The following is a 26,577-nucleotide window of genomic DNA, read 5'->3' as shown; positions in this document are numbered from 1 at the left end:
CTTCATATTCAGCTTCTCGTTCACTGTCACCCCTAGGTCCTTTTCCGCAGAACTGCTGCCTAGCCATTCGGTCCCTAGTCTGTAGCGGTGCATTGGGTTCTTCCGTCCTAAGTGCAGGACACTGCACTTATCCTTATTGAACCTCATCAGATTTCTTTTGGCCCAATCCTCCAATTTGTCTAGGTCCCTCTGTATCCTATCCCTCCCCTCCAGCGTATCTACCACTCCTCCTAGTTTAGTATCATCCGCAAATTTGCTGAGAGTGCAATCCACACCATCCTCCAGATCATTTATGAAGATATTGAACAAAACCGGCCCCAGGACCGACCCCTGGGGCACTCCACTTGACACCAGCTGCCAACTAGACATGGAGCCACTGATCACTGCCCGTTGAGCCCGACAATCTAGCCAACTTTCTACCCACCTTATAGTGCATTCATCCAGCCCATACTTCTTTAACTTGCTGACAAGAATACTGTGGGAGACCGTGTCAAAAGCTCTGCTAAAGTCAAGAAACAATACATCCACTGCTTTCCCTTCATCCACAAAACCAGTAATCTCATCATAGAAGGCGATTAGATTAGTCAGGCATGACCTTCCCTTGGTGAATCCATGCTGACTGTTCCTGATCACTTTCGTCTCATGTAAGTGCTTCAGGATTGATTCTTTGAGGACCTGCTCCATGATTTTTCCAGGGACTGAGGTGAGGCTGACTGGCCTGTAGTTCCCAGGATCCTGCTCCTTCCCTTTTTTAAAGATTGGTCAACTTGTCAACTTGATGTTATTTGAATGTACGTACTGCATAGGTTCTGATTGATTGCTGTTGAACTCGCTTGGATATGAGTAATTTTACCAGGTGTCCTGTATTCAACATAGGGAAATATTGTCACCCTATCTAAGGTACAATGCATGTTCCAGAGCTAATAGGAATTTCTTTATGGTAAATTCCAGTGTGATCTGAAGAAAGATCAATGACAGAGGAATAATACCTTCTGTCTTCCAGAAAGAAGGGGGAATATACGTGGATATGCAATTTTGTATGTAAGACAGCTTTGCTAAGATTCTAATGTGTTCTTTCATTAACTTTGTTTTTTATCAAAAAATCTGAGGTGCAGAAACTGGTGTAAGTGTAATGAAAAGAATGCCAGCTGACATTGTTTTTTGCCATCCTTCTGAAAGCTGCCATAAAGGACTAGCAAGGGATACAAATGTCAAATACTAATGCTGTTAGCAAATGTCCACCCATATATGAAACTTAAGCTTTTTGCAGCTAGTCTCTAGCCATCTGTCTTGACAGTACAACAAACATAATTTGTTTGCTTTTCTGTACTGTAACCTGAGTGAGATATCAGCTAAAGACAGATTTGAGTACTGAAATTACAATGACCTTTTCAGAGATACTGTTTTCATATCAATTGATACTTTTAGGGACTCTAACAGAATTTGGATTTCAAAATTCCCAAATATAACTTAAAAATTTTAGTACAAAGTACTATATAATTTAGGAAAATGTCACCATATTTGGAAAGCTTATCAATATCTGTCACTTTAATTTGAACCAAGGTACAAACTTGTCTGCTGCAGTTAATTTTTGAGTGTGGAAACTCTCTCTTAGTTGCTATTTCAGACAATCTTGGTGTTCTGTTTGTTTTCATTTAGGGTTGTCTACAAACTTCTAGCATCAAAAAGTGAAGGGATCAGGGTACAAGCTCTAAAAGTGATGGGCTACTTCTTAAAACATCTAGCACCTAAGTAAGTACTGGTTTAAATCTGAAGAAAAGATACTGTTTCTGTATATGTTGTTATACATATTTAAAGTGTTCTGTTGGCATGCAACCAGAATACACGCTTCAGCCCATAGTAACTACTGTTTTCTTCAGTGTCATTCAGTTTGTTTTTTCGTAATCCATTTCCTATCTAGTGGAATTAGTCACAGTTGTGTCATAGCATCATAACAGGCTCTCCCATCAAGCTTACCTAGTGATTTGTGACATGTCCGTTTATAGGTTTATGTTTTTAGCACAACCTGCTTGCATAGTTCCAACTAAATATATACTAATAATTAGAATAGTGAGATTAGCAACAAATATTACCAACTCTGGACTCAATTTAAGGTATCTTAAAAGTGTCTTATTTTATCGTTATTTTAAAATTGGCAAAAACATTAAGGTGAGTATTTGCAATCCAGCACTTTTGCTACATGCCTAACAAAGTACCTCTGACCAGTTATGTGATTTGAAACTTAACCATGGTAAAATACTTCCTTAATGAGTTGATGTTGCCAGAGCTCAGATCCAAAACACATAGGTATTCAGGATCTGTTGTTGGGCATACAGCAGAAACATTTCTGTAAATATTCACTTTGTTCTTGCCAATTTTATAGTGAAGATGAATAAAGTAAGGGCTTCTTAAGCCACCTAAACTGAGTCTGGGGTTGGTAACTCTAGTTTATCTTTAAAATTAATCCATCAAAACTTATTTTTGCTGCTCCCCTTTTCTTATGCCCCAGCCACCCAGAACACAAATACATAGCCACCTGGTCTCTGTTAACTTACAGACATCTGTCTGTAATGTCTGTAATTAGGACTTCCACCATAAAAAGTGGCAAGGAGAATGAACTTTACATAGGTCTTTCAATTTTTGTCTTGAAATACTGGCCCTTAGCATTTATTGTTGATCTTGGAAGTTATATAGTTGTCCAATTGCAGCAGAAAGTACAACACTAGTTTCCACCAATTTATTTAAACAGTGGAATTTGCTGCAACTGTAGTTAACAGATTGCCAGCTAATGCTCATGATCAAGTAACCTTTGTGAGCTGAATGGGGATGGTTGTGGTCTTCCCTATATCATTATCAAGGGTCCCTCAAGGTCTGGGTCCAGCTTTTTGGGTGGCTGGTGGTAGGATGTTGGCACACAATATGTGAGTGGCCCCTGTCACAGGCTATGTCAACATTGCAGTCAGAGGTGTGACTGCAGCATGTGTAGACGTACCTGCACTAGCTTTGGTCTAGCTAGTTTAAATACCAGTAATAGTGAGAGCACGACAGCACAGGCTGGATACCCAGGACTATGGGCATGTATTTGAGTGGCTGCCGTGTGCTGCTGTGGTTTCCGTGCGATAGTTGTTCAAGCTAGCTAGCTTGGATAGGTCTACATGTGCTGCAGCCACAGCTCTGATTGCAGTGTAGACATACCCAGAGGCTCAGAGAGTGAACCATCCAGTAGTCACACTTTCAGCAGATCCCAGTGGGTGGCTTGCTTGTTACCTTTGGCAGATAAGGGTTCCTGTGTCCCAACTTCCCCAGAACCGAGAGGCTACAAACTAAAATGCTGAAACACTTTCACCAATTTAGCACTGCTCTGGTGTACACATACCTAACTAGTTAGAGATGCCCTAATTTACTTTATCTGCCTTCCTGTGTTATTGTAGGAGAAAAGCTGAAGTCATGCTTGGACATGGATTATTCTCTTTGCTGGCTGAAAGGCTGATGCTTCATACAGGCTTAATCACCATGACCACGTACAATGTCCTGTTCGAGGTAGTAATAGACTGTAGTTAGAATCCAATCCTCCTAATTACTTAGAAGATGTTATAAAATTGCTTGCATGTTTGTGCTGATATTTTCCAGATGACGCTAGAAATGTAGCTAGGGATGCAGTAAAGTTTTCTGAAGCTTACTGCTTTGGAAGTTCTGCTTAATTTAGATATAGAAGTAGCTCATTGTGAATCATTTTAAAATAACTGTTGAATTAAATGATTGAAGTAGATACTTTTATACCGAGAGCTTCATTCCACTTGAGATCATGGCTTAAGGTTGTTGTAACTTGGATTAAATTTAGGGGAACTCTTCCACTATAATTAAAATACCAAATGTGTGTCTCAGAAAATGCAAAAAATGGTGTTAAAAATAAGATTGATTCAATTACTAAAACGTATGACAAGGAAACTTCTGTACAATTTTAGCACGAAGATGATATGATGATGAGCACTGTAGAAAACCTTATGATAAACAAGGGGATTAGCCATTCTCTGGCAAGCTTTTTTAGTGAACATTGAATAGCTGTTTTTACACTGTGTTTCTTCCTCCTTCCCCCAGATTCTTATTGAACAAATTTGCACTCTAGTAATACATAAACAGCATCCTGATCCAGATTCAACAGTGAAGATACAAAATCCTCGTAAGCATTACATATCTTTTAAATTATATCACTGTTAAACAAAAAATGTTTGTCATTTAAGAAAACAGCTTATTAATTATGTCCAGCAGTCTGAATTGTGGTCTGTTAGTTTTACAGAGTCATTCATGCAAGAGAGGAGATAATGCATGTTTAGTTGGAGTTAATTGGGAAACATGCCTGTCTCCAGCTTTTTGAAAGACCTTTTGTGTGTCTAAATGTATACGTAATTTAGTACTGACCCTTTTTGTTATGTGGTGGTGATAGTATGAGATGTTTTTTCAAGACTGTTATGCACAGAGTATTTTGATTTAATACATTTTCAGGTTTCAGTGCAATTCTGATTGCATTATTTAGTGATGTCAGACTAAATTACATGAAATATGGAAGTAACATTCATCTTAAATTACGGTCAATGCAGAAACTCCAGATTTGGAGTGGAAGAAATGTATCTGCTTACTATATTGTTTAGGGTAACTTTCTTTATAGAGAAAAAATCCTGATTTGAGACTTTAGATTTCAGGACAAATTTCTGTTCAAAACCCTTAAGATTCTATAGATTCAGTATAATTGATATTCAAAGAGAGAAACTTAGAGGACACCTGGCTTTCATGTTTGTTCATAACATGATTCATCAGCTGGTATGTTCCTAGTAGGGTGACCAGATGTCCCGATATTTGGGGCTTTTTTTTTATATTGGCTCCTATTATCCCCCAACTCCTGTCCTGATTTTTCATATTTGCTATCTGGTCACCCTAGTTCCTAGTCTCCCAGAGAACATATTTCTTAAAGATGGTCAGTAAATACCGATATTTCCTTTTAAACCAGTCATTTGTGACATAGTAGGCATTAGATTATTAAACCCTGATCATCATTAATTCCAACATTTTACATAGTGGCCTAACTCCACTCCCACAGTGAACTAGGCCAACACTGAATGCACTTGTAATCAGTGGCGCAGGCAACCGTATGCCCGGTGCATATCATTGGCAGGGGCAAAGGGGCAGTTTGCTCCAGGGCCCTGTTTGTTTGAGAGGGCCCCCAAACTGAGTGGCACACAACCCCATATGTTGGGTTGCAATGCTACTCACTGAAATTTGGCCTGTCCACCCCTGCAATTATGATGGAGGGACAGCTGGGCCAAATGTGAGTGGCTAAAATAAAGCTGTGTGTACCATGTGAAAAATTTCTGGGTGTGTCCCTGTTTGAAAATCCCACTGAAGGGGAATAGTCATGGAAGTCTTTGGAAGAAACAAGCAATATAATTCTTCTTTACTCAGATGCATCTTTGACACTGCTGGAGATGCTTTTCTTTCTTTGTGTAAACAAATATATTTTTACAAGTTAGTTTTTCATAAAGTGACTATCTTACCAAAATGTTTCCTGTTAGTGAATGTAGTCTAATAAGCTCCAATATTTGATGTGCTTTATTTCTAGTTTTTAAAATTTACTTGTGAACTGTTTTGCAGAGGTATTGAAAGTAATCGCGACTCTACTACGTAACTCTCCCCAGTGCTCAGAAACTCTGGAGGTTCGTCGAGCTTTTCTCTCAGACATGATTAAACTGTTTAATAACAGCAGAGAAAATAGGAGGTAAGAGGGCTCATTGTGTGCATACAAAGACCATATGTAAATAACAATGTCTTACAAATCTGTTCTCTCTTAGGACTAAACTAAAATAGTCTCATTAGGCAACCATGTCTAGGCCACGTTATTTAACAAATGCTGTATTCTATTAGGCTTATACATGTAATGCTAGAGAAGTTGCATGCAGTAGTGTTTTTACATATGCTAAATTCATCACCTGCTATGTGTGGTCTCAAAGTTAATGATCTTTGTATGTTTTAATATGCTTGTGCATTTTGAGATATGATTTAGCAGCAGGAGTATGTGTTTTGCAGGAGCTTGTTGCAGTGCTCAGTGTGGCAGGAGTGGATGCTTTCTCTTTGCTATTTCAACCCCAAGAACTCTGAAGAGCAGAAGATAACTGAAATGGTGTATGCCATTTTTAGAATCTTGCTTTATCATGCAGTGAAATATGAGTGGGGTGGCTGGCGAGTTTGGGTGGATACACTGTCAATCACACATTCAAAGGTGAGTGTTTCCCGGAAAAATATTCTGGAAATTGCAATAACTTTTTTTTCCCCTCTAATGAAATTTGGAGCCTTTAAGTACTGGGTCAAATAAAAAGTCTTCTAGTAGAAATAAGCCATTTGAATAAGTAGAAATTCAGTAGCTTGAATGGTCTATAATAGCATATACTTCAAGTTCAGTGTATGGCTTGTCACATTTGAAAACTGAATGACTTTTCGTTGTCAGAATACTTTAATCACAAAATTCTTTCTATTGCTCATGGCATGAATGGTGTTCACTTGTAGTAAAAGTGGCATTTAAACATTTCCTAGGGCAGGTTAATCAGAGTTTCAGTGGTGTTTTAGTGCTGGATTTCTGTGCATTAATAACAGCATGAAGTTTTTAAAACACAAGGTGGCGCACCTTATCTATGCATAGACTAAAAATACCTTTTAGTAACATCAAAAGGCAGTGAAACAAACCCACAAAATTAAGGAAATCAGAGTAGAGGCTGACGTTCCATCTGTTAAGCCATGAAGGGAGACAGGAAGGTAAGGAGGCTGAAGGAGAATCCCACTGAACGAATACAGGTGCCAGCCTTCCTTCTTTCATGGCTTTTGTTGGCTTGTTACAACCTGAACAACACTGTAAAACACATTTTATTAGTAACTTTTTTTTTCAAATTGAGATACAGAACTAGAAGAAGCAGCCACTTCATTTCTCTGTCCCTGCACCAAGAAAAGAAAAAAGTCTAACATAAAAATCTGTGGAATTTGTGTTCTGGGTTTTCAGACAGGTAAATTGTAAATTACATACTTTTAAAAGTGTGTCTCTTACCCACTTATAGAGTGCATACAAAACTGCGCGTCTTAATCCCACATTACTGTCCTTACATGGGTTAACTTCCTCCCAGATATTGTCAATCTATTTAGACCACAACAGCACTACTGGTTTATCTTGTATATCACTGATTTTTGATCCAATAAACAGCTCAATAATCTATTGTGTGGTGGTTATGTGTGAGGGAGAAGAATAAAAGTCCATATACTAAAAATGCTTGCAAATGTTTAGTCAGTGAGCATTTCATGACATTATAGGTGCAAAGGATCTGGGGCCAGATCTTAATCCATGCCAAAATGTGGCTCCAGTGACATAGTGGTGCATTAATCCTTTGCTATGCCAGCTCTATATCAAACCTGAAGCGTTCCCATCAGTATAGCAGTGTTTAGGTGGAGTGGGCTACAAACTGTGACCAGTGTAAAGGCCACTGAAGTTTTGTTAAAAGTTAGCATACTTTTAAGCAGCTCTGAGGCTGTTTTAAATTTCTGGGAATTGAACCAGCCATTGGCTGCTCTCAGGATTGGGGTAAGCAGAAATGTGGCATAAAGCCACCCCTTTGCCTGAAGTTTGCCCATGCAGCTTCGGCACACTAGAGGAGTATGCCCCTGGTTTCTAAACAATACCTGTAAAAATTAATTTATTAACTTACGGTTGTTTTGAAGTTTTTGTTTGTGAGATGTGCGTGGAGAAAGAAGGCAGCAGTCTGCAATGAGAACTAATGGTTGGTAAAGTTAAACATAAAATACAGTGTTAAAATTCAAACACTGAAATGGATTTGTGGTCACTAATTATATATTATTTCGTATCTAACTTAAAATGGCTAACCCAGCTATTCCAGAATATGTAAAGAAAACACAAATGTTTGTAGGAGACCTGGTAGGGGCTAAATATTTAAAAACAAATTCTGGATAAGTTATACAATCTCTGAAAACAAGATCTTGATGATGCAAATTCTTAAAATGGATTTGGTTCTAATTATCTGAAAGGGCTTTTTTAAGAACATAAGAATGGTCCTACTGCGTCAGACCAAAGGTTCATCTAGTCCAGTATCCTGTCTTCTGACAATGGCCAATGCCAGTGCCCCTGCGAGAATGAACAGAACAGGTAATCCCTCCCCTGTTGCCCATTCCCAATTTCTGGCAAACAGAGGATAGGGACACCATCCCTGTCCATCCTGTCTAATAGCCATTGATGGACCTATCCTCCATGAACTTATCTAGTTCTTTTTTGAACCCTGTTATAATCTTGGCCTTCACAACATCCTCTGGCAAGGAGTCCATAGGTTGACTGTGCCTTGTGTGAAAAAATACTTCCTTTTGTTTGTTTTAAACCTGCTGCCTATTAATTTCATTTGGTGACCCCTAGTTCTTGTGTTATGAGAAGGAGTAATTAACACTTCCTTATTTACTTTCTACACAACAATCATGATTTTATAGACCTCTCTTATATCTGCCTTAGTAGTCTCTTTTCCAAGCTGAAAAGTCCCAGTTTTATTAATCTCTCCTCTTATGGCAGCCATTCCCTACCCCTAATCATGTTTGTCGCCTTTTTCTGAACCTTTTCCAATTCCAATATATCTTTTTAGAGATGGGGCGACCACATCTGCAGGCAGTATTCAAGATGTGAATGTACCATGGATTTATACAGAGGCAATATGATATTTTCTGTTTTATTATCTATCCCTTTCTTAATGATTCCCAACATTCTGTTCACTTTTTTGACTGTCGCTGCACAATGAGTGGATGTCTTCAGAGCACTATCCACAATGACTCCAAGATCTCTTTCTTGAGTGGTAACAGCTAATTCAGACCCCATAATTTTATATGTATATACCTCCACCCTGATATAATGCAGTAAAGCATTTCCCCTCCTCCCCCGTCCCTCCCAGGCTTGGGAGGGAGGGAGGAGAAGCGGAACAGTGGCATGCTCAGGGGAGGAGGCAGAGCAGAGGTGAGCTGCTGGAAGAGGGGGGGCATGGGGAGAGCCACACCAAGTAACCGGGGGGGACGGAGACGCAGAGGAACCGCTCCCGCCCCAGCTCACTTCTGCTCCGCCTCCTCCCCCGAGCATGCTGCTGTTCTGCTTCTCCCTCCCTCCCAGGATTGCTGTGCCAAACAGCTGATTCGCGGCAAGCCTTGGAGGGAGGGGGGAGAAGCGGAGCGGCAGCACACTCGGGGCAAGAGGCGGAGCAGAGGTGAGCTGGGGCAGTGGGATGGGCAGCTGCCAGTTTGTGCTCTGCACCCACCAATTTTTTTCCATGGGTTCTACAGCCCCAGAGCACCCATGGAGTTGGCGCCTATGGCGGCAGCAACATGCCGCTCTGAGCGGCATGTTAAGGGGACCAGGCCGGGGCCAGGGGTTGGATAAATGTCAGAGGGTCTCGGGGGGCAGTCAGGGGACAGGGAGTAGGGGGAGTTGGGTGGATCGGGGGTCAGATAGGGGGCAGGGCCAGGCTGTTTTGGGAGGCACAGCCTTCCCTACCCAGCCCTCCATAGCAAGTTCGGTATAACGCTGTTTCACATATAACGCGGTAAGATTTTTTGGCTCCCAAGGACTGCGTTGTATCGGGGTAGAGGTGTAGTTGGGATTATCTTTTCCAATGTGCGTTACTTTGCATATATCAACATTGAATTTCATGTACCATTTTGTTGTCCAGTCACCCAGTTTTGTGAGATCCTTTTGTAGTCTTTCCAGTCTGCTTGGGACTTAACTATCTTGAGTAGTTTTGTATCATCTGCAAATTTTGAAACCTTCCTGTTTACCCCTTTTTCCAGATCATTTATGAATATGTTGACTAGGACTGGTCCCGTGGGATACCATACCAAATGGGATCTGAGGTGCTTGAGCCTCCATCCTACCCTCCTGTTGCCCAGGTTCCAACATGAAGCAGGCTTGCAGCCAGAAAATTCCTATTGAGGGGTCCTCAGCTGTGGAATAGATTTCTAGCTTCACTTTTCCAAAGCCCAACATCTGTTCCCCCGGGGTTTTGTTTTTGCATTGCAGGGGAGGTCAGTGGTGGGGGAGAAGAGAGATGAGCAGGTGAATAAGTGGGGTGGGTTGCAGAATGTGTTCTGGGTTTGAAGTAGTTAAACAAGATCTGGAATAGTTCAGTCTGTTGAATACTGGGCCTAAAAAGTTGTCTTCATAGTCTCATGCTGAAAGAATTAAGATTTTTTTAAAATAAATAGGACTGTTAAAACCTTATTCGGTGTATTTTCAGATTAAATTAATTTTTGGTAAAGGTAATGGTTACATTTTACACAGCAACTAGTGATATAAGGATAGAGATGATGATGTGTGTGTATGGGGTGTGTGCCTTAAGTATTGATATTAATATTCAATTGGTTATGAATTCTTACAATTGTTTTTTTCCTAATTAACTTACATTTTGAATACTCTAGTATATACTGATTTTAAAAAGTCGTAAATTACCAAGACTCTTTACATTGTATGACTTTATAATACTGTGTAGAAATAATTCAGTTGGTATATTGCTAGATGCTAAGTGCATCACTGAGTTGTTTGATTTCTAGCATGCTTTCAAAGTACTATGGAACCAGCAATCATAGAGACCGAAATATTTTTTTCTTAATATTGTTGAGGAAATAACCAGTTGTTTTCATTTAATCTCTAACTGTAGGGAATGCTTATTTTTCCCTTTTACAGCTCTTTGCACCCCCCCCGCCCCAAATTATAACACCATTCTTTGATAAAGAACTAGTGTATAACGGACTAGTGTTGCAGAATTGGATAGGTTTTGCAGAGCTACACATCAAGATACATGCAGCTGCTATAAAAAGCCAAAGAAACTCAATTGCAATTTTATTGTCCAGTTTGATAGATTTCCTGCCACCTTTGTAGCAGGGAAGCTGTTTGTCACTGTAAACCTCTCTTCCAACAGCTGCACTATGCTTTATAAGCAGCAATGGTTTTTCTAGCATAATTGCACTACATTGGTTTCTTTGCTTCCAGAATTTAAAAGGTGTGGGTAACCTTTTTAAAGCTGAATTTCTATGTCTTGCTCATGCACTGCCTTGATTTTCATATTATATCTTTGTGCTATTTCTTCAAAGCTGAACATGATTTACCAAAAATTATGGTTTAAACTGAGTCTTACAGTTTAATGAAAATATTCAGGAAAAATTTAGATCAAAACCCAATTTTGTTAAAGTATTTTTTCTAGAATAATAGATATGTTAACTATATCCTAAACTTAAATCTGTCTAGATCTGTTACTTTGCAAAAAGGACCAATGGCTTCATGGTTAATAATAGGAAACAAGTAAAGAATGGTGGACAAGTTGCCTTCTTGACCTTTCAATTTCCCCAAGATTTAAAGAAAATAATGGTTTATACAATATAATTCACCATCTACTTGAATGTTTTAAAACATTGAAAAGTGTGAACATTTAAATATTTCAGGTCCTTTGAAATATCTTTTAATTAAAAAAAGTTGTCATGTTACTAAGTAACCAAATTAAAGGTAAAATCATTTGGATAAGGAAACATCTTGGAATATTTTAATAAAATTAATGAATTTTGCATTAATGTTATGAATCAATAAGTGTTCAAAAATACTTCCATTTGCAGACTGAAGTTGTATCAGTTTTAATCTGTATGTGGAAATGTTTCAGAATATTGTTTACTAATCTGAATAAAAGGGGATTTGATAATCCTAATAAAAATAAACATGAGTTTTAAAATACTGTTTTGTTTTTTTTTAATTTCTAAGTGATTATTCTCTACTCAAATAATAAACTGATATTTTAATGGGAATAGATAAGATGCTGAATACATCATTTTTATATTTCCTCTTTTTGTGCCCTAAAAAAGGGATAATCCCCTTCAAGAAGAGAAAAAACTGATTGTACCACATAGTGAATTCGATGTGCCTAGAATTAAGCTGAATTATGTAGCTGGCATGGCAGGTATAGAAAAACTGGAGAGACAGATCAGAAAAAATGATTAGGTCATTGGAGTAATAGATTTATATAGGAAGATTAAAAAAGCTTAATATGTAAGGGAGGAAGCATCGTCTAGTGGAATGAGCAGGGGGCTGGATGTCAGGATCTCCTAAATTCGAATTCCAGTATTCCCCCGAGTTACTCTGAGGTCTTTGGCTAATTGCTTAAAATACGAGTTGCTTAATGTTTTCCCATCTCTAAAATGAGAATAATATTTAGCTACCTGACAGAGACGTGCTGAGGAATAGTTAGCTTGTACAATATCTTGATGTAAAATGCTGCTTAACTCCTCAGCAAGGACTCAGTGATTCATGATAGCTGTTTACAAACATTGGAATTGTGTAAAATGGAGGATGAGGATTTTTTTAGGGTAATGCTAAGGCTAAGTGATGTGAGGCTAAGTAGGAAAAATGGTATGAAATTAAAAAGCAGAATGTTTAGGCTGAATATTGGAGTAGGGGAATGAGTCTGTAAAGATTCCATAAACGTAAGATACTTCAACTTTCCTTAGAAAGGTGTATAAGAATTATCTGATATTTTCATACTATTAATATCTGTTAGATAAATGGTTCTTCAGCTCTTCAATTCTGCAGACTGCTTCATGAGCGAGAACCGCTGCTATCTACCCAGCCCCCCTGGCATACCTCTCAATCTGCCAGGGCCCACAAATGGGCCACAATGTGTGACAAAGGCCAAACATGAGGAGGGAAGACTAATTATTCATGCATTAAACTTAAAATGTGGGATTAATTAATTGAGTTTAAATCTCTTTTTAAAACTTCAGTTTCATGATTCTTCTGATGTAAATAATTTTCAACCAAAAAAATTAAGGGGTTGCCAGATTTGTGTGGAATACAAATTACATTGGGATTAAAATATGGGGCCTCCCTGAAAGTAATGTATGTTCAAAAAGTATGGCTTCTGGCGCCTTCCCCCTCTTTCCCAGGTGAGTCCCCTGCTATTCCTGGGTGTGGATAGAGGGGCCTGCTTACTACCGACTTCTAAGTGTGATGGGAGCTCTAACCTCAGCAGGAGGGAGTGGGAAGCAGGAGTACAAACCACTCGGGAGAGCCCTTTGACAAGTAGCATCCATGGTGGGTGGGGAACTCTGTGCCTTATTGGATATACTCTGACCACTGCATTTGGGGAAAAGGGATGTCATGGTCAAAGTCGCAGGAAAAGATTTTTGGATGTAGAAAGTTAGACTGAAAAGGGCAGGGAGGGCCCCTCTGCTGACCTGTATTTCTCCAGCTCAGGGCTTTTTCTCCTGTCAGGATTGGTTCTCCACTTGTAAGGTAACTCCAGTCTCTTCATGTGTCAGTATATTTATGCCTGCATCTGTAATTTTCACTCCATGCATCTGAAGAAGTGGGGGTTTTTACCGATGAAAGCTTATGCCCAAATAAATCTGTTAGTCTTTAAGGTGCCACCGGACTCCTCGTTGTTTTTGTGGATACAGACTAACACGGCTACCCGTCTGATACTCCAGAATCATAGCATCTCTCTCTCTGCCCAGGCAGTCAGTGCCTTTCTGCTCTGGCTGGTCCAGCAGTCAGAAAGGTTTCTACTCACTCTGGAAAACTGACCCTTTTAAGGCCCTCTATTTCCCTTCAGCTTCTCAGGAAGCTTCTCTTTGGAGACTATACTGATATAGCTATGTTGGTAAAGGCCTCCACTGTAGATGCAGCCTATAACTGAGAGCAGTTTTTCACCACCTCCCCAAATGACATTAGCTACATTGACATAGCTGTGTCTTCACTTGGAGTTTTGTCAGCCTTGTCTATATGTTGGTTAGGTATGTGAGGTGTTTTTTGTACCCCTGACCAACATCATAATGCCAATGTAATTTCTCAGTGTAGACCAAGCCTCTTCCTCTTTGTTTTTAAAACCCTGCTTTGTCACTTCTGTTTGTTTCCTCCTTTACACTCATTTAAAACCTAGCTGTTTGGAGAAAAGCTGGAGAAAAGCTGGAGGAGAAACTGGTTTCACCAAGGATGTAGACATTTTGTTCTGTTTTGGCAAGATGTGTTCTCGTGGTGATAATTTTTAATGACCATCCTGTTCAGAGACAGGCTCTCAGGCACCACTCCATCTGCGTAGCACAAGCAGTATGAGACAAAAGAACAGTGAAGATCATCATAAGGGTTTAAACATAGAGTTCCAAATCCAAAACAGAATTTGTAAGTTGTACGTAGATACATTCCCCAAATCACGAGAATAGCCAACATACAAATTTAACTTCCATTTAAATGAAGACTTCTATTAGTCAATTGTGACTGATATTTGCCATTCAGAATAACTTTGTCCTATAATTCATTTGCATTTTGATTGTAAACATAAGAGAAAATTAGTTTAGAATATAGTTTTTTCCCCTCTGTGAGAAGCTTGCTGGGGATATGGCAAAATGTGTTCTTTTGAGGAAGATTGTGTGGAGGTATTAATGTATATAATACCTCTGTCCCTTTTCTCTGACTGATTCATGAAGTGAGATTGGTATTGGCATGTATTGGTGCCTCCAGTCAAAGTTGTTCCTTGCATGGAGTGGAGAGTTTCCAGGCCTCAGCTGTTAACATTGCTCCTAGGAGGGAGGAAAAACGGGTCAATAAAGCTTTCAGAGTAAAAATAGTAACATATATTGGAATTATGAACAGTTCGTTGATGGGGTTAGCAGCATAGGAGCTAGTTTACAATAAGCCTTGCTACAGACAACAGTACTGTTACTGGCTGGTTGACCGGTCAAGCAGTTACCCATGCCACCTCCCTCCACTCCACAAAAATGTATATATTGTGTGTGTGGGGGCGGGGAACCTAGACTAAATCTTAACACACACCTAAAGTGCCTCGTTTACATGTTAGTTTTAATACAAATGTTAGTCTTCTTAACCTTTTTGTATGCTGCATGCTACTCTTCTTGTCTGGCAATTAGTAAATGTTGAATGTCAAATTAAGTTAAAATTAATGGCAGAGGAGAATGTTGTAGTTATTAGCTCACAAGTGTCTTAACTAGTAGTGTGTAGATGTGCTTTCCAAATGACTATGGATTAACCATCAAATGATTGTGAAGATTAATGACTGGCCTTTTAGCTCGCTAATTTAGAACAATTTCTGATAATTAATTGTGAATGATCAGCTTTACAGTGCAGATGCTTTAAGGAAAATAAAAAAATGACTGAAGATAGGTGAATTTAAGTTTTTCAGCTGGCATTTAGCTTTCATATTGTTACAAGTTTACATGAGCTAGTATTTATATCTTAAAGTTGTTAGCTCTGTGCTATTCATATTTAAAAAATAATCTGGTGGCTTCTATTTGAGTGTACATTTTGTTAATTGTTGCCTTCATTAATGCTAACCCTAGCTTTTAAATGTTATGTTTTACAACACTCACAATCTGCTTTGTGAGAAGCGTTTCATAAATTCAGTGTCCTGGAATATTTGTTTAGAAAAAAGTTGTTCTTGCCTTCCACATTTAACAGGATTGTTCAAATGTAGAGTCCATGTTAATTAAGCTAATTTGCAAATTAAATGAGCAAAAACACAAATTTAGGTAGGCTTGCTGCAATGTTGGTCTTTGCAAAGCAGCATTTTATATTTTTTTATATACAAAGAAAACCCTTAATTAGAAATGCTGCTTTGTAAAGTCCAACATTGTAGTGAGCTTGCTTAAATTTGTGGTTTTCCTACTTTAATTTGCAAATGTATTTTAAAAATGTAATCTTGATTTGAGATTTTTGTGATAGAAACAAGGCTGCTTAAATTGTATCCATTTATTTTTAAAAAGCCTCCTTTACCCTCCCTGTTACTGTATGTGTATGCTTTCTAGCTTGCTTTAACAGTATCACTCGCCTTGCATTTTTCTGTGTCTTGGGTCTGTGTATGTCACCATATTATGTCTGGATTTATTTTCCCATAGGATTACATGGCCAGCATTTAAAGATGGGAATTGTCTGTATTGACCTTTCTTCCCCCACTTTTTGCAGCACACAATAGAAATCTGGAAAGAAATTTCATTAGTTTAATTTCCAAAATACTTTAGCAAATCACTTTATATTGGCTTCCAAAACCATCATTTCTTTGCAGTTTTGGATAAGAAAACCACAACTGCAAAACTGTACTGCATTGTTTTTACTATAGAGCATATATTTAAAATACCCTTAATGAGGTAACGAATAACCTGCAGCTGCTGTGCAGTGCTTCTGTAAGTCAAACAGCTCAGTTTGTATTGTCCCTATTTCTCAACAATCTTAGATAGGTGAAGAAATGTATTTAAGCTTATTCTTACTCATTTTGTAACTGATGTGCATCAAACACATACAAGTTAACACTTGACTTCAATACAGAACACATGAATTAATAGGGTTGCCAACTGTCTAATCGCACAAATCCAAACACTCTTGCTCTGCCCCCTTCCACAAGGCCCTGCCCTGCCCCCTTTGAAGGCCCCACCCCTCCACTTACTTCAGTCCCCCTCCCTCCGTCGCTCACTGTCCCCCACCCTCACTCACTTTCGTCTAAAAAGTCTTTCTTTAAACTTAAGGAGCAGATTTTGTATTACAAATTATTTACTCAAGACACAACCTCCCACAATATCTGTGTACCATTTTGGAGTCTGAGGTATGAAAGAACATCTTAAATTACTGTCATGAATTTTTTAGATGTTCTTTCATTTTAGGATTATTTTCTTTATTTTTTTAAAAGTTGTGGATTTTTCCTGGGGGGGGCACTGCATACAAGTTTTAATCTGAAATGAAGTTTTACAGCAGAATTAAACTCTTAAAATAGGAATTGGTAATGGAAATTTGATATTAATGTGTTGAAAATTGATGGGGAGGCTAAAGACATGAGGTAAAAAATCCATAAGAGAGAGACAATAAGAAAGAGTTTAAGTATATTAGGAACAAAAGAAATTCGAACAACGGTATAGGTCCATTACTAGATGGAGATTGTAAAATTGTTAATGCTGGAGAAAAAAAAAGTGTTCAGTAAATATTTCTGGTCTGTATTTGCAAAGAAGTAAGATGATGTAATCGTATCCTATAAGGACGATGAAGTACGTTTTCTAGTCCATTAGTAACTAAGGAGGATGTTAAACAACATGTACTAGAAATCAAAATTTTTAAATAATTATTCAAGAGTCCTTCAAGAGCTTCTTTTTTAACTTGTACATTATGGTGGAGTGGTAGTGGTACCACAATTAAGGTTGAATTTCAGCTTTGCAGTTTGGATACTACTATTGTTTTACTATTGTTCAGTTGACTCTGAATCTACTTTGTAGAAGAATCAGTCTTCTAATTTTGAGTTCTAATGTTCTTGATAATCCTTTGTTTTTTAGGTAACGTTTGAAATGCATAAAGAGAGCCTTTCCCAAATGTACCGCGATTACCAAAGGAAAGGAGGTGAAGGAAGTGGAACAGTTCCTTCCACCCCTGTTAGAACTATCTCAGGAGTTAGCAGAGAAGCTGAAATCGCAAGGAGGCAACAGCATGTGGAGGTGAAAGAAGCTGCTGTTTCTGCATATGTTGGGGCTGATACCGTGGAGCACAGTGCTCAAAAAAATGAGATAAAAGCCTCATCTGAATGTGAGCTACAAAGTCATTCACCATCTAATGAAGGGAAGAAATCTGAGGGAGAAAATGGTCAGAGATCACCTGACTTAAAGAGAGCACCTTGCTTAGAATTTCCTCCACAGACAGAAGCAGTAAAACCGGGGGATTCAGAAATCACTTCTGGAATTGCTGAAGCAACTGCAGATTCTCTGAGTAAAGCTAAAGAACTTGTGGAAGAAACAGCAGCTACTGATGGGGCTTCTCTAACTGTACAAACTGTTTTAGAAGGGGAGACACCTGAAAGCCCAGAAATTCTGGAGGAATTTACACCAGAGGTGGAAGATGATGACTTTGTTGATTTAAAAGAGGAAAGCAATCTGCCTTTACCTTCAGAAGAGTTGGTACTAAAACCCAGTGAAGAGAATAGCTCACCTGAAAATGAAAGCCAAATAACAGCAGCAATGAACGAAGAAACTGTTGAGAAGGAACCTGAGACAATACCTTTAGAATCCAAAAGTGCTGAAATCTTGAACAAGACAAGAGAAGAATTGGCTTCCTTGTCAGAAACAGTGACCTCTGAAGTCCAAGAGGAGACAAGTCAACTAAATTCAGAAGTGAATGAGAAGTTAGAGGAATTAAAACCTGATGGCAGTGAAACCAAAGCAATTGGAGGAGATGCAAACACACATACTTCAGAAGCTTCTGTGACCTCAGAGAAAAAAATTGCCAAGCTTGATGTTTCCAGTGTTGCATCAGACACCCAGAGACTGGAACTAAAACCCAGCACAAGCCTGGAAGCAACTCAGCCTCTTAGACCCCTACCTGAGGTAACTTTTATATACCTTCCTTATGCCAAATTAAAATTGTACCTAAAAAAAAAAAAGTGTCAGACTGATTAGTTTGATATTTATAAGAAAAACATAACTCTTTTCCAACAATACAGTTTGAGAAATTAGTGAAATTTTGTACAGTTCATAGGATTTTTGTAGGCTCCTGAAGAAGCACTTTGCTGACCCCCAGGAGTCAAATAGCTAAAACTTTAACCAATTTGTGTCATGTGTAGTCTCTAAATCGAAGAATAAAAAGTAGCATTGTGGATTCTGAGCTTTCACCTTGAATTCCCTCTATTTTTTCACTGAACTTCCCTCTTATTTCCTCCATCTCCTTAAGCCCTTCTATCTCTCTTAATCCTCAGAGGTCTCTTGTAGTTACAATCCATCAGTCAGAAAAGAGCTTGTGTGAATTCTTTTCAGACTCTAATGAAAGTTGTAGAAGCCATTTTTTTAGCTAACTGCTACTAATGGACATCAGTTGAGAACTCATTCATTATCACTAAAAGTATCAACATAAGGAAGTGTTTAGTAAATTTTAACTCCGAATTGGGCTTATGTTTTTGCCCTTACTGCAATGCTCCTTCAGACTTCTGCTTCCAGTTCAGTGATACAGATCATGGTTAAACATTGATGTAGCTGAGTACTTCCCTCCTGCAGAGACACCTGCCAGTCGATGCCCTTCATCCTACAACATTCTTCCTCAAAGGAGGGAGATCACTGTCAGCAGCAACATGTGCTCCCCATGTGGTAAGGTCTAGTTGCTGCTTATTTTTGTCTAGACTGGCAGAGATGGTGGTGCAGTTGTATTGTAGTTTGTAGCTTTGGTATAATCCATCAGTAGTGGCCCTGCAATTGTATTAGTTTAATTTTTAAATTTATGTGCATTTGTGAGTTTATATAATGTCTAAGCTTACTGACTTACTAAATCCAAAGTGAAACTTTTTTCAGTAAACACTGATGAAATTGAATTTTTGTTATTTTGGAACCTGCCTATATTTTATGCAAACAGATATCAAGGCAGGAAGATTCATCAGGACAGGACTTGGCTACTGCATCTGATGGGCAGAGAAGAGATTCCAGATCAACTATGTTTCGTATTCCTGAATTTAAGTGGTCCCAGATGCATCAACGTTTGCTCACAGATTTACTTTTTTCAATAGAAACGGATATACAGATGTGGAGAAGGTAAATCTGTGCTTTGTAGGAAATCATATTTGCTAGCATTGCACTGTAACAGAAATCTAAGGTGTTACTGAAATCTAATATCACTGGTTAAATTGTTTATATTTGGATTTTCAAACCTATTATTAAAGTATGAATTAGTTATTTGGGGGTCTATATCAGGGTCTTCTCAGAATTATTGATTACCAGTCTTCAGGAATGTTTGAAGATGTGTGTATTGGTTGAAGGGTTACATATACATTTTGGATTAAATGTTGGCCCTGTTCAAGTCAATGGGGATTTTGCTATTGACTTCAATGGAACCATGGTCCCACTCTCTGAATAGGCATCTCACAATGTGCATCTTCTAAAGAGCATTCACAATGTGTAGGCCAGGAATATATCATTTCTTTAAAGAAACTTCCCCTAAAATTAAATGTCAGTGCTTTGACATAAGCAAACAGGTGCTGCTCTGTACTTCAATATGTTTCTATGGAGCTGAAGAAATTATGTTGTTCTACATGTATTTAAAAAAAAATATTGTAACCAAAATCTGCAAAATATCAACCAGTTGTAGCAATGAAGGAAAAATTGGGGCTAGTAGTGCCACTGGTATTTTGGTGTGTTTATAGTGCTATTTTTTATCAGTGTGAGATAGTGAGGGTAAAATTTGATTCTGACTACCACGTAGCTATGCTAGCCCGATAAGAAGATACAGATGAACTATTTAAAAAAAAACACAACAATTTACAGGTGCATAAAATTTATCTTGAGATGGAGATGAAACTTTTGTTTGCCTTTAGAACTGAAGTTTTAAGACATGACTAAAGTATGTATTTAGTACAGCACCAGGTTTACTCAAGATACTGTGGATAATTTAGGATTGCGTTGAAAATCTGTTTTCTGTGTTTTAACCGTAATTAGGTTTTTGTGGTATTGTATTAATTTCTTTGCTTTAAAATTGTAATGTGGAGGACTTGGTTAATATTAACTCTGTTGTTCCAAAGTCTTGAGTTCAAATCTAGTTAATATCCCCAGAGAAACTTTATTTTATTGATTTATACAGTGCTTTTTGCTGTACCAGATGATCACAGACTAGTCTATAATGAATAATTATCCATAGGACTATTCACAACACACTTGGACCCAGTTACTAGGGTATGCTGTGAAGAGGATTAGGAGTGTAAAGGAAGGGTAGTTTGAGGTCAAGATTTAAGTACTGTTGATTGAGCCTTGTGAGGATGCTTACATGATGTTTTTGGCTGCATCACAGCTCTCTCTGGTTGATGTCAGTTTATTTGCATTTGAAGGAACTTAATAAACTTGGTAAAAACACAATAAAATAGACTTCTATTCTGGATGCTTTACCCCCACCCTCTCGGCATCTTATTTTTTGGGGCAGCCATTCTACAAAGACTGTGATGGACTTTGTGAACAGCAGTGACAATGTCATCTTTGTACACAACACAATTCACCTCATCTCTCAAGTTATGGACAACATGATCATGGCTTGTGGTGGTATATTGCCATTGCTTTCTGCTGCTACATCTGCTACAGTAAGAAATTCATTTTTTATTGCAAAAGTGATTACTTGTGGGAGTGGGTGGGCCTTTCTTCATATAGTACATTAATAGGAATATCTGTCCTCCTGGGAGTGCATGGATTTATATGGGCTGTTCCCTTAGAAGGAATTTAGGCTCCTGCTGTCATTGCCTGAAGAGGGGGAAGAGCCATCTAGAGGGCTTGGGGCCCCAGTGCAGCCTGGAATATGATGTGGTTATTCTGTCTGCATTCTTCCAGTTAAATTCTTCAGCTTGAAGTATGACTAATTATTTTGCCAATGAGCAATAATGGACTTTTTACAGACCTGTTTTCTTCATGGAATTTTTAGTTATAAGAATGATCTTTTCTATAGGAATACATGTTTTCAACTTTTCCCTCCCATAGCATGAATTAGAGAATATAGAGCCAACTCAAGGACTTTCAATAGAAGCTTCGGTAACATTTCTTCAGAGATTAATCAGCCTTGTGGATGTGTTAATTTTTGCAAGCTCTCTTGGCTTCACTGAAATTGAGTCTGAGAAAAATATGTCATCTGGAGGAATTCTGAGACAATGCCTTCGACTGGGTAAGCAATTAAAAGTGCTTAATGAAGGAAAATGGATTTCTTCAAAATAATGTTAACTACCATTTAACTTTGTTTTTGTATATTTAAGGAGAATAGTTTTAGATGTTTATCATACTTCACTTAACCAAGTGTCTGACTTTTTGGCTACTAAATCTGAAGTTGTCTAACCTTTCAGTGACTTTTTTCATATGTTGTGTTTATTTACTTGCAGTTTGCCCCATAATAGACTTCTCTTTCCTACTCAAATAATACATACAAGCCTTTTTTATTCTGTATTTAAGTATTAAAATGGCTATGAATGTGGTTAAGTATTGGTAGGCACAGTGAGCTGAAATCCATATTCGGTGCATATTTTCATTTTGTCTATAAAGACGTCTGTGGGTTGAAAATACATCCCAAATAATTGGGTTTAAAAATACCAGGTTTCAGGAAAATGTCATCTTTAGCATATATGATGAAAATTCATCTTTAGATAAGTGTCTGAGGGGAAGGAAGCTTTAAGGAGGGTTTAAATTTTTGTAAAAATAATTCGGGAGATGGTGTAGACGGAGATAACAACTAGAAATGCAAATTTAAAATGAGTGTAATTCAAATGCATCATTGCATACTAGCCCCAGTGCATCCAGTATTATACATAGAGCCCTGTGCAGATACGAAATTTGCATCTGCATCCGTTCTGTGATCCACAATCATGGTCCCTGGATATAAAGCGAATATCCACAGATATTCAGGGCTCAAATTATACAGTATTTGTATAGAGTTGAATTGAGCAGAAAGAGTCTGTGGTGGAATCACTCAGAAGATATCCGGGAAAGGGGCAAATGGTCTAGAAATGGCAGCAAACAAGGAATATCTGGGTCCAGTTGACAAAATTGCTTCAGAAAAAAATACATCAATGCCAATTGTATATTAGAAGGGGTTTCTGGAATTATAAGGTATCCTTTGTATGACTGAAATGTAGCTCTAAATCTAAAGTCAGAGTGTCAGGAATCAGGGCCTGCCACTGAGCCTGGGACCAGCTAGATGACCTACAGCCAGTGATGAGCTGCCAAAATCTTAACAACGGGTTCCCTCCTCACCCCACAAAGGGGTGGTTGCCCACCCCCGCTGCCCCGGGACTCCTGCCCCATCCATCCCCCTCCCCTGTCTGGCCCCGGAACCGGGCAGGAGGGTCTCGTGGGCCACCGTAGTGGGTGGCCACCCCACCCCTAAGAGCCAGAGGCGAGGGGCGAGGTGGGGAGTCCCGGTGGTGCTTTCCTGGGGCAGCTCCCAGGAAGCATCTGGCAGGTCTCTCTGGCTCCTAGGGGTGGGGGAGCATAGCTAGCAGGGAGCAGGGCGAGCGGCTGCTCCCCCCACTGATCACATCAAAAGTGGCGCCTTAGGGCAAAAATTGGGGGAAATTGGTGGGTGCAGAGCACCGACCAGCAGCTCCCCGCCCGCACCTGGCCCCAGCTCACCTCTGCTCTGTCTCCGCCTCCTCCCCTGAATGCACCGCCCCGCTCTGCTTCTCCGCGTCCCCGCACCAGCTTCCTGCGAATCAGCTGTTCGGCGGGAAGCCGAGGAGGGCTGAGAAGCAGGCCGCGGCTTCCAGCTCAGGCCGAGGATGGCGGAGGTGGGCTGGGGCAGGGAGTGGTTCCCCTCTTCCCCCCCCCCCCCCCCGCCCCCGGTTACCTGCTGCGCAGCGGGCGGCCCTCCTCCCCCCCGCAGCTCACCTCCGCCTCCCTGGGCCTGAGCAGGAAGCTGCCGCTTGCTTCTCAGCCCATCCCGGCTTCCCGCGCGAACAGCTGATTTGCGGGAAGCCTTGGGGGGGCGGAGAAGCAGAGCGGGGAGGTGCGGCGCGTTCAGGGGAGGAGACGGAGGTGGAGCGGAGGTGAGTTGGGGGTGGGGTGGGGAGCTGCCGTGTCCCTCGCGGAACAACCGGTTCTGAAAGGGCTTCTAAATTTAACAACCGGTTCTAGTGAACCGGTGCGAACCGGCTCCAGCTCACCACTGCCTACAACTGAATATCCTGATCAGCCAAGTGCCCTGATTGTCTGAGAGGCATCACCAGACCTGATCTTAAGCCCAGCAGCAGTACTGGGTCAGTGGCTGCTCAAGGTTCATGCCCTCAGCAACGATCACTCCTGTGCCTGCCTTCTTGCCTGCCTTGTTCCTGTCCTGCTCCAGCCTTCCTCCTTTTCCTGACTCCGGCTGTGACCCTTGGCTTTACTGCAGGTTCCTGGTTCCTGACTCCTGCCCTGCTCCAACTGCTAAGCATGATGACGGCCACTTCTCTGACTACTAGGCCTGAGTGTCCATGCTGTGGTTCATGACCGTCAGCTTCTCCTTTTCCAAACAATTAAATCATGGGACAAGTGCAACAGGGCAAACAGAAAAGTAAATTATTAGATCTGTGTACTTCCTTATTTGAAAATAGTGAGAAGATAAAACAAAAAAATGAGTTTTAAAAAAAACTAGAGGAGGAATAGGCTTAGTCTGAGAGCAATTGAGCAACAAAGTAGTAAATATTAGTATATGTCCTTTTTGTATGTCACACTAATGTATCATTTTTATTTTTCTTCAGTGTCAGTATACAAAAAAAATTTAGCTCATTTGTGTATCCAGTTGTACAAATGAAAATGTTTCAAAGAGAAAATCAGAATGTGAGGACTCAGCAATGCTAACAAATCCTTTTGGATGTATAAGTATTTATATGTGAAATATGAATTCTAATAACTATTTAATTACTCTGATTATTACTCTGATTTAAGTATCTCTTGAGCATTGTTTTTGGGCAACTTAAAAAGTAAATCTTTTTCTCTTATTTGTTTATTTAATCTTTTAATTTTTAATATAAACGCAAGCATGTTGTATTCCTTGCAGTGATGCACCAATGAGAAAAAATTACTTCCCATTATAACACATAACATATCCTTTCCTTTAAGTGTGTGCAGTGGCAGTAAGAAATTGTTTGGAGTGCCAGCAGCATGCACAAATGAAACCTATTGGAGAAACTGTAAGGAGTCAGAAAACAATGCAGAGCCTTATAGGAACAGGGAAGTCTGCAGCAAAGGCAAGTATATGACACCATTAAGTAAGGCAAACATTAATACTGCAATTAATGTGTACCAATGGCTAAGTTCCTATGTTTTTTGTTCCATTAACATGCAGCAGAAAATAAATGTGAATATTAAATCTTAAAGTAATTGTTTAAATATGTAAACATTGGAATCTTCCAATGTTGAAAAAAGTCTGAATCTGTCTTACTTTCCCAGGTTCCCCTATCCATATTTCTTTTAATATGAAATCTATATTGGTCACTGTGCCCTATGTACCATCAGTTTGAAGTGTGTTGATGAATAGTCTCCAGGAGAGTCATGTTTATAGGACTGGAAGGGACCTCAAGAGGTCATCTAGTCCAGACCCCTGCATTCATGGAAGGACTAAGTATTATCTAGGCCATTCCTGAGAGGTGTTTTTCTAACCTGCTCTTAAAAATCTCCAATGATGGAGATTCCACAACCTCCCTAGGTATTTATTCCAGTGCTTAACCATCCGGACTGTTAGGAAATTTTTCCTAATGTTCAACCTAAATCTCCCTTGCTGCAATTTAAGCCCACTGCTTCTTGTCCTATCCTCAGAGGTTAATAAGAACAATTCTTCTCTCTCCTCCTTGTAACAACCTTCTATGTATTTAAAAACTGTTATCATGTCCACTCTGTCTTCTCTTTTCCAGACTAAACAAACCCAGTTTTTTCAATCTTCCCTCATAGGTCATATTTTCTAGATCTTTAATCATTTTGGTTGCTCTTCTCTGGACTTTCTCCAATTTGTCCACATCTTTCCTAAATGTGGTGCCCAAAACTGGACACAATACTCGAGTTGAGGCCTAATCAGCTCAGAGTAGAGCAGAAGAATTACTTCTTGTGTCTTGCTTACAACACTCCTGCTTATATATCCCAGAATGATGTTCTCTTTTTTTGCAACAGTGTTATACTGTTGACTCATATTTAGCTTGTGGTCCACTATGATCCCCAGATTCCTTTCCGCAGTACTCCTTCCTAGGCAGTCATTTCCCATTTTGTATGTGTACAACTGATTGTTCCTTCCTAAAAGGAGTACTTTGCATTTGTTCTTATTGAATTTCATCCTGTTTACTTCAGACCATTTCTCCAGTTTGTCCAGATCATTTTGAATTTTAATCGTATCCTCCAAAGCACTTGCAACCCCTCCCAGCTTGGTATTGTCCACAAACTTTATAAGTATACTGTCTACACCATTACCTAAATCATTGATGAAGATATTGAACAGACCCAGAACTGATCCCTGCAGAGCCCTACTTGTTATGCCCTTGAAGTGTGACTGTGAACCACTGATAACTACTCTCTGGGAATGGTTTTCCAACCAGTTTTCATCCATCTTATAGGAGCTCCATCTAGGTTACATTTCCTTAGTTGTATGTTGTTATTACATTTATTTTGTTTCTTTAAAATAAAAACTATGAAACTGGTATTGTAGCACTACATATCCTACGGTTAGTGTTTCCGGGGGTGGTACTTTTATAAACAAGTTACAGAATTGGTTTCTCTTGAATAGAGTCCAGTTGACATTGTGACTGGTGGAATTTCTCCAATACGAGACCTTGACAGACTTCTGCAGGATATGGATATTAACCGGCTTCGAGCAGTAGTGTTCAGAGATATAGTGAGTTATGAAAAACCTAATAGTTGTTTTGTTGCTAAGTCTTTCTTTGTATTTTTCTGAATACTGCGCTGCAGCTACGTGCTAGGCTGCTGCTACATATTCTGTTATCTAATGGGTTCATAAATGACTCATGAAACTCTGTGGCCTGTCTGGGAGAGTTACAGAACAAGGGTTTG

The 26,577-nt window shown here is 39.3% G+C and overlaps 1 protein-coding gene across 3 annotated transcripts in view; it reads left to right on the top strand.

Annotated features, from left to right (window-relative positions):
* Positions 1-26,577, top strand: part of LRBA (LPS responsive beige-like anchor protein) — a 559,255-nt gene that overhangs the window by 101,013 nt on the left and 431,665 nt on the right. For all 3 annotated transcript variants that reach the window (XM_073341330.1, XM_073341331.1, XM_073341329.1), the window contains exons 18-28: positions 1,660-1,752; positions 3,432-3,540; positions 4,099-4,180; positions 5,647-5,770; positions 6,079-6,271; positions 17,383-18,423; positions 19,439-19,614; positions 20,993-21,146; positions 21,538-21,718; positions 24,643-24,770; positions 26,294-26,401. In XM_073341330.1, coding sequence (XP_073197431.1) covers positions 1,660-1,752; positions 3,432-3,540; positions 4,099-4,180; positions 5,647-5,770; positions 6,079-6,271; positions 17,383-18,423; positions 19,439-19,614; positions 20,993-21,146; positions 21,538-21,718; positions 24,643-24,770; positions 26,294-26,401 — 2,389 coding nt within the window. The remainder of the gene's footprint in view (positions 1-1,659; positions 1,753-3,431; positions 3,541-4,098; positions 4,181-5,646; positions 5,771-6,078; positions 6,272-17,382; positions 18,424-19,438; positions 19,615-20,992; positions 21,147-21,537; positions 21,719-24,642; positions 24,771-26,293; positions 26,402-26,577) is intronic.

The sequence above is a fragment of the Lepidochelys kempii genome, chromosome 4 (genome assembly GCF_965140265.1).
Source record: "Lepidochelys kempii isolate rLepKem1 chromosome 4, rLepKem1.hap2, whole genome shotgun sequence".
Classification (NCBI taxonomy): domain Eukaryota; kingdom Metazoa; phylum Chordata; order Testudines; family Cheloniidae; genus Lepidochelys; species Lepidochelys kempii.
Note: the sequence above shows the minus strand (reverse complement) of the source record. Positions and strands in the feature narration are given on the sequence as shown.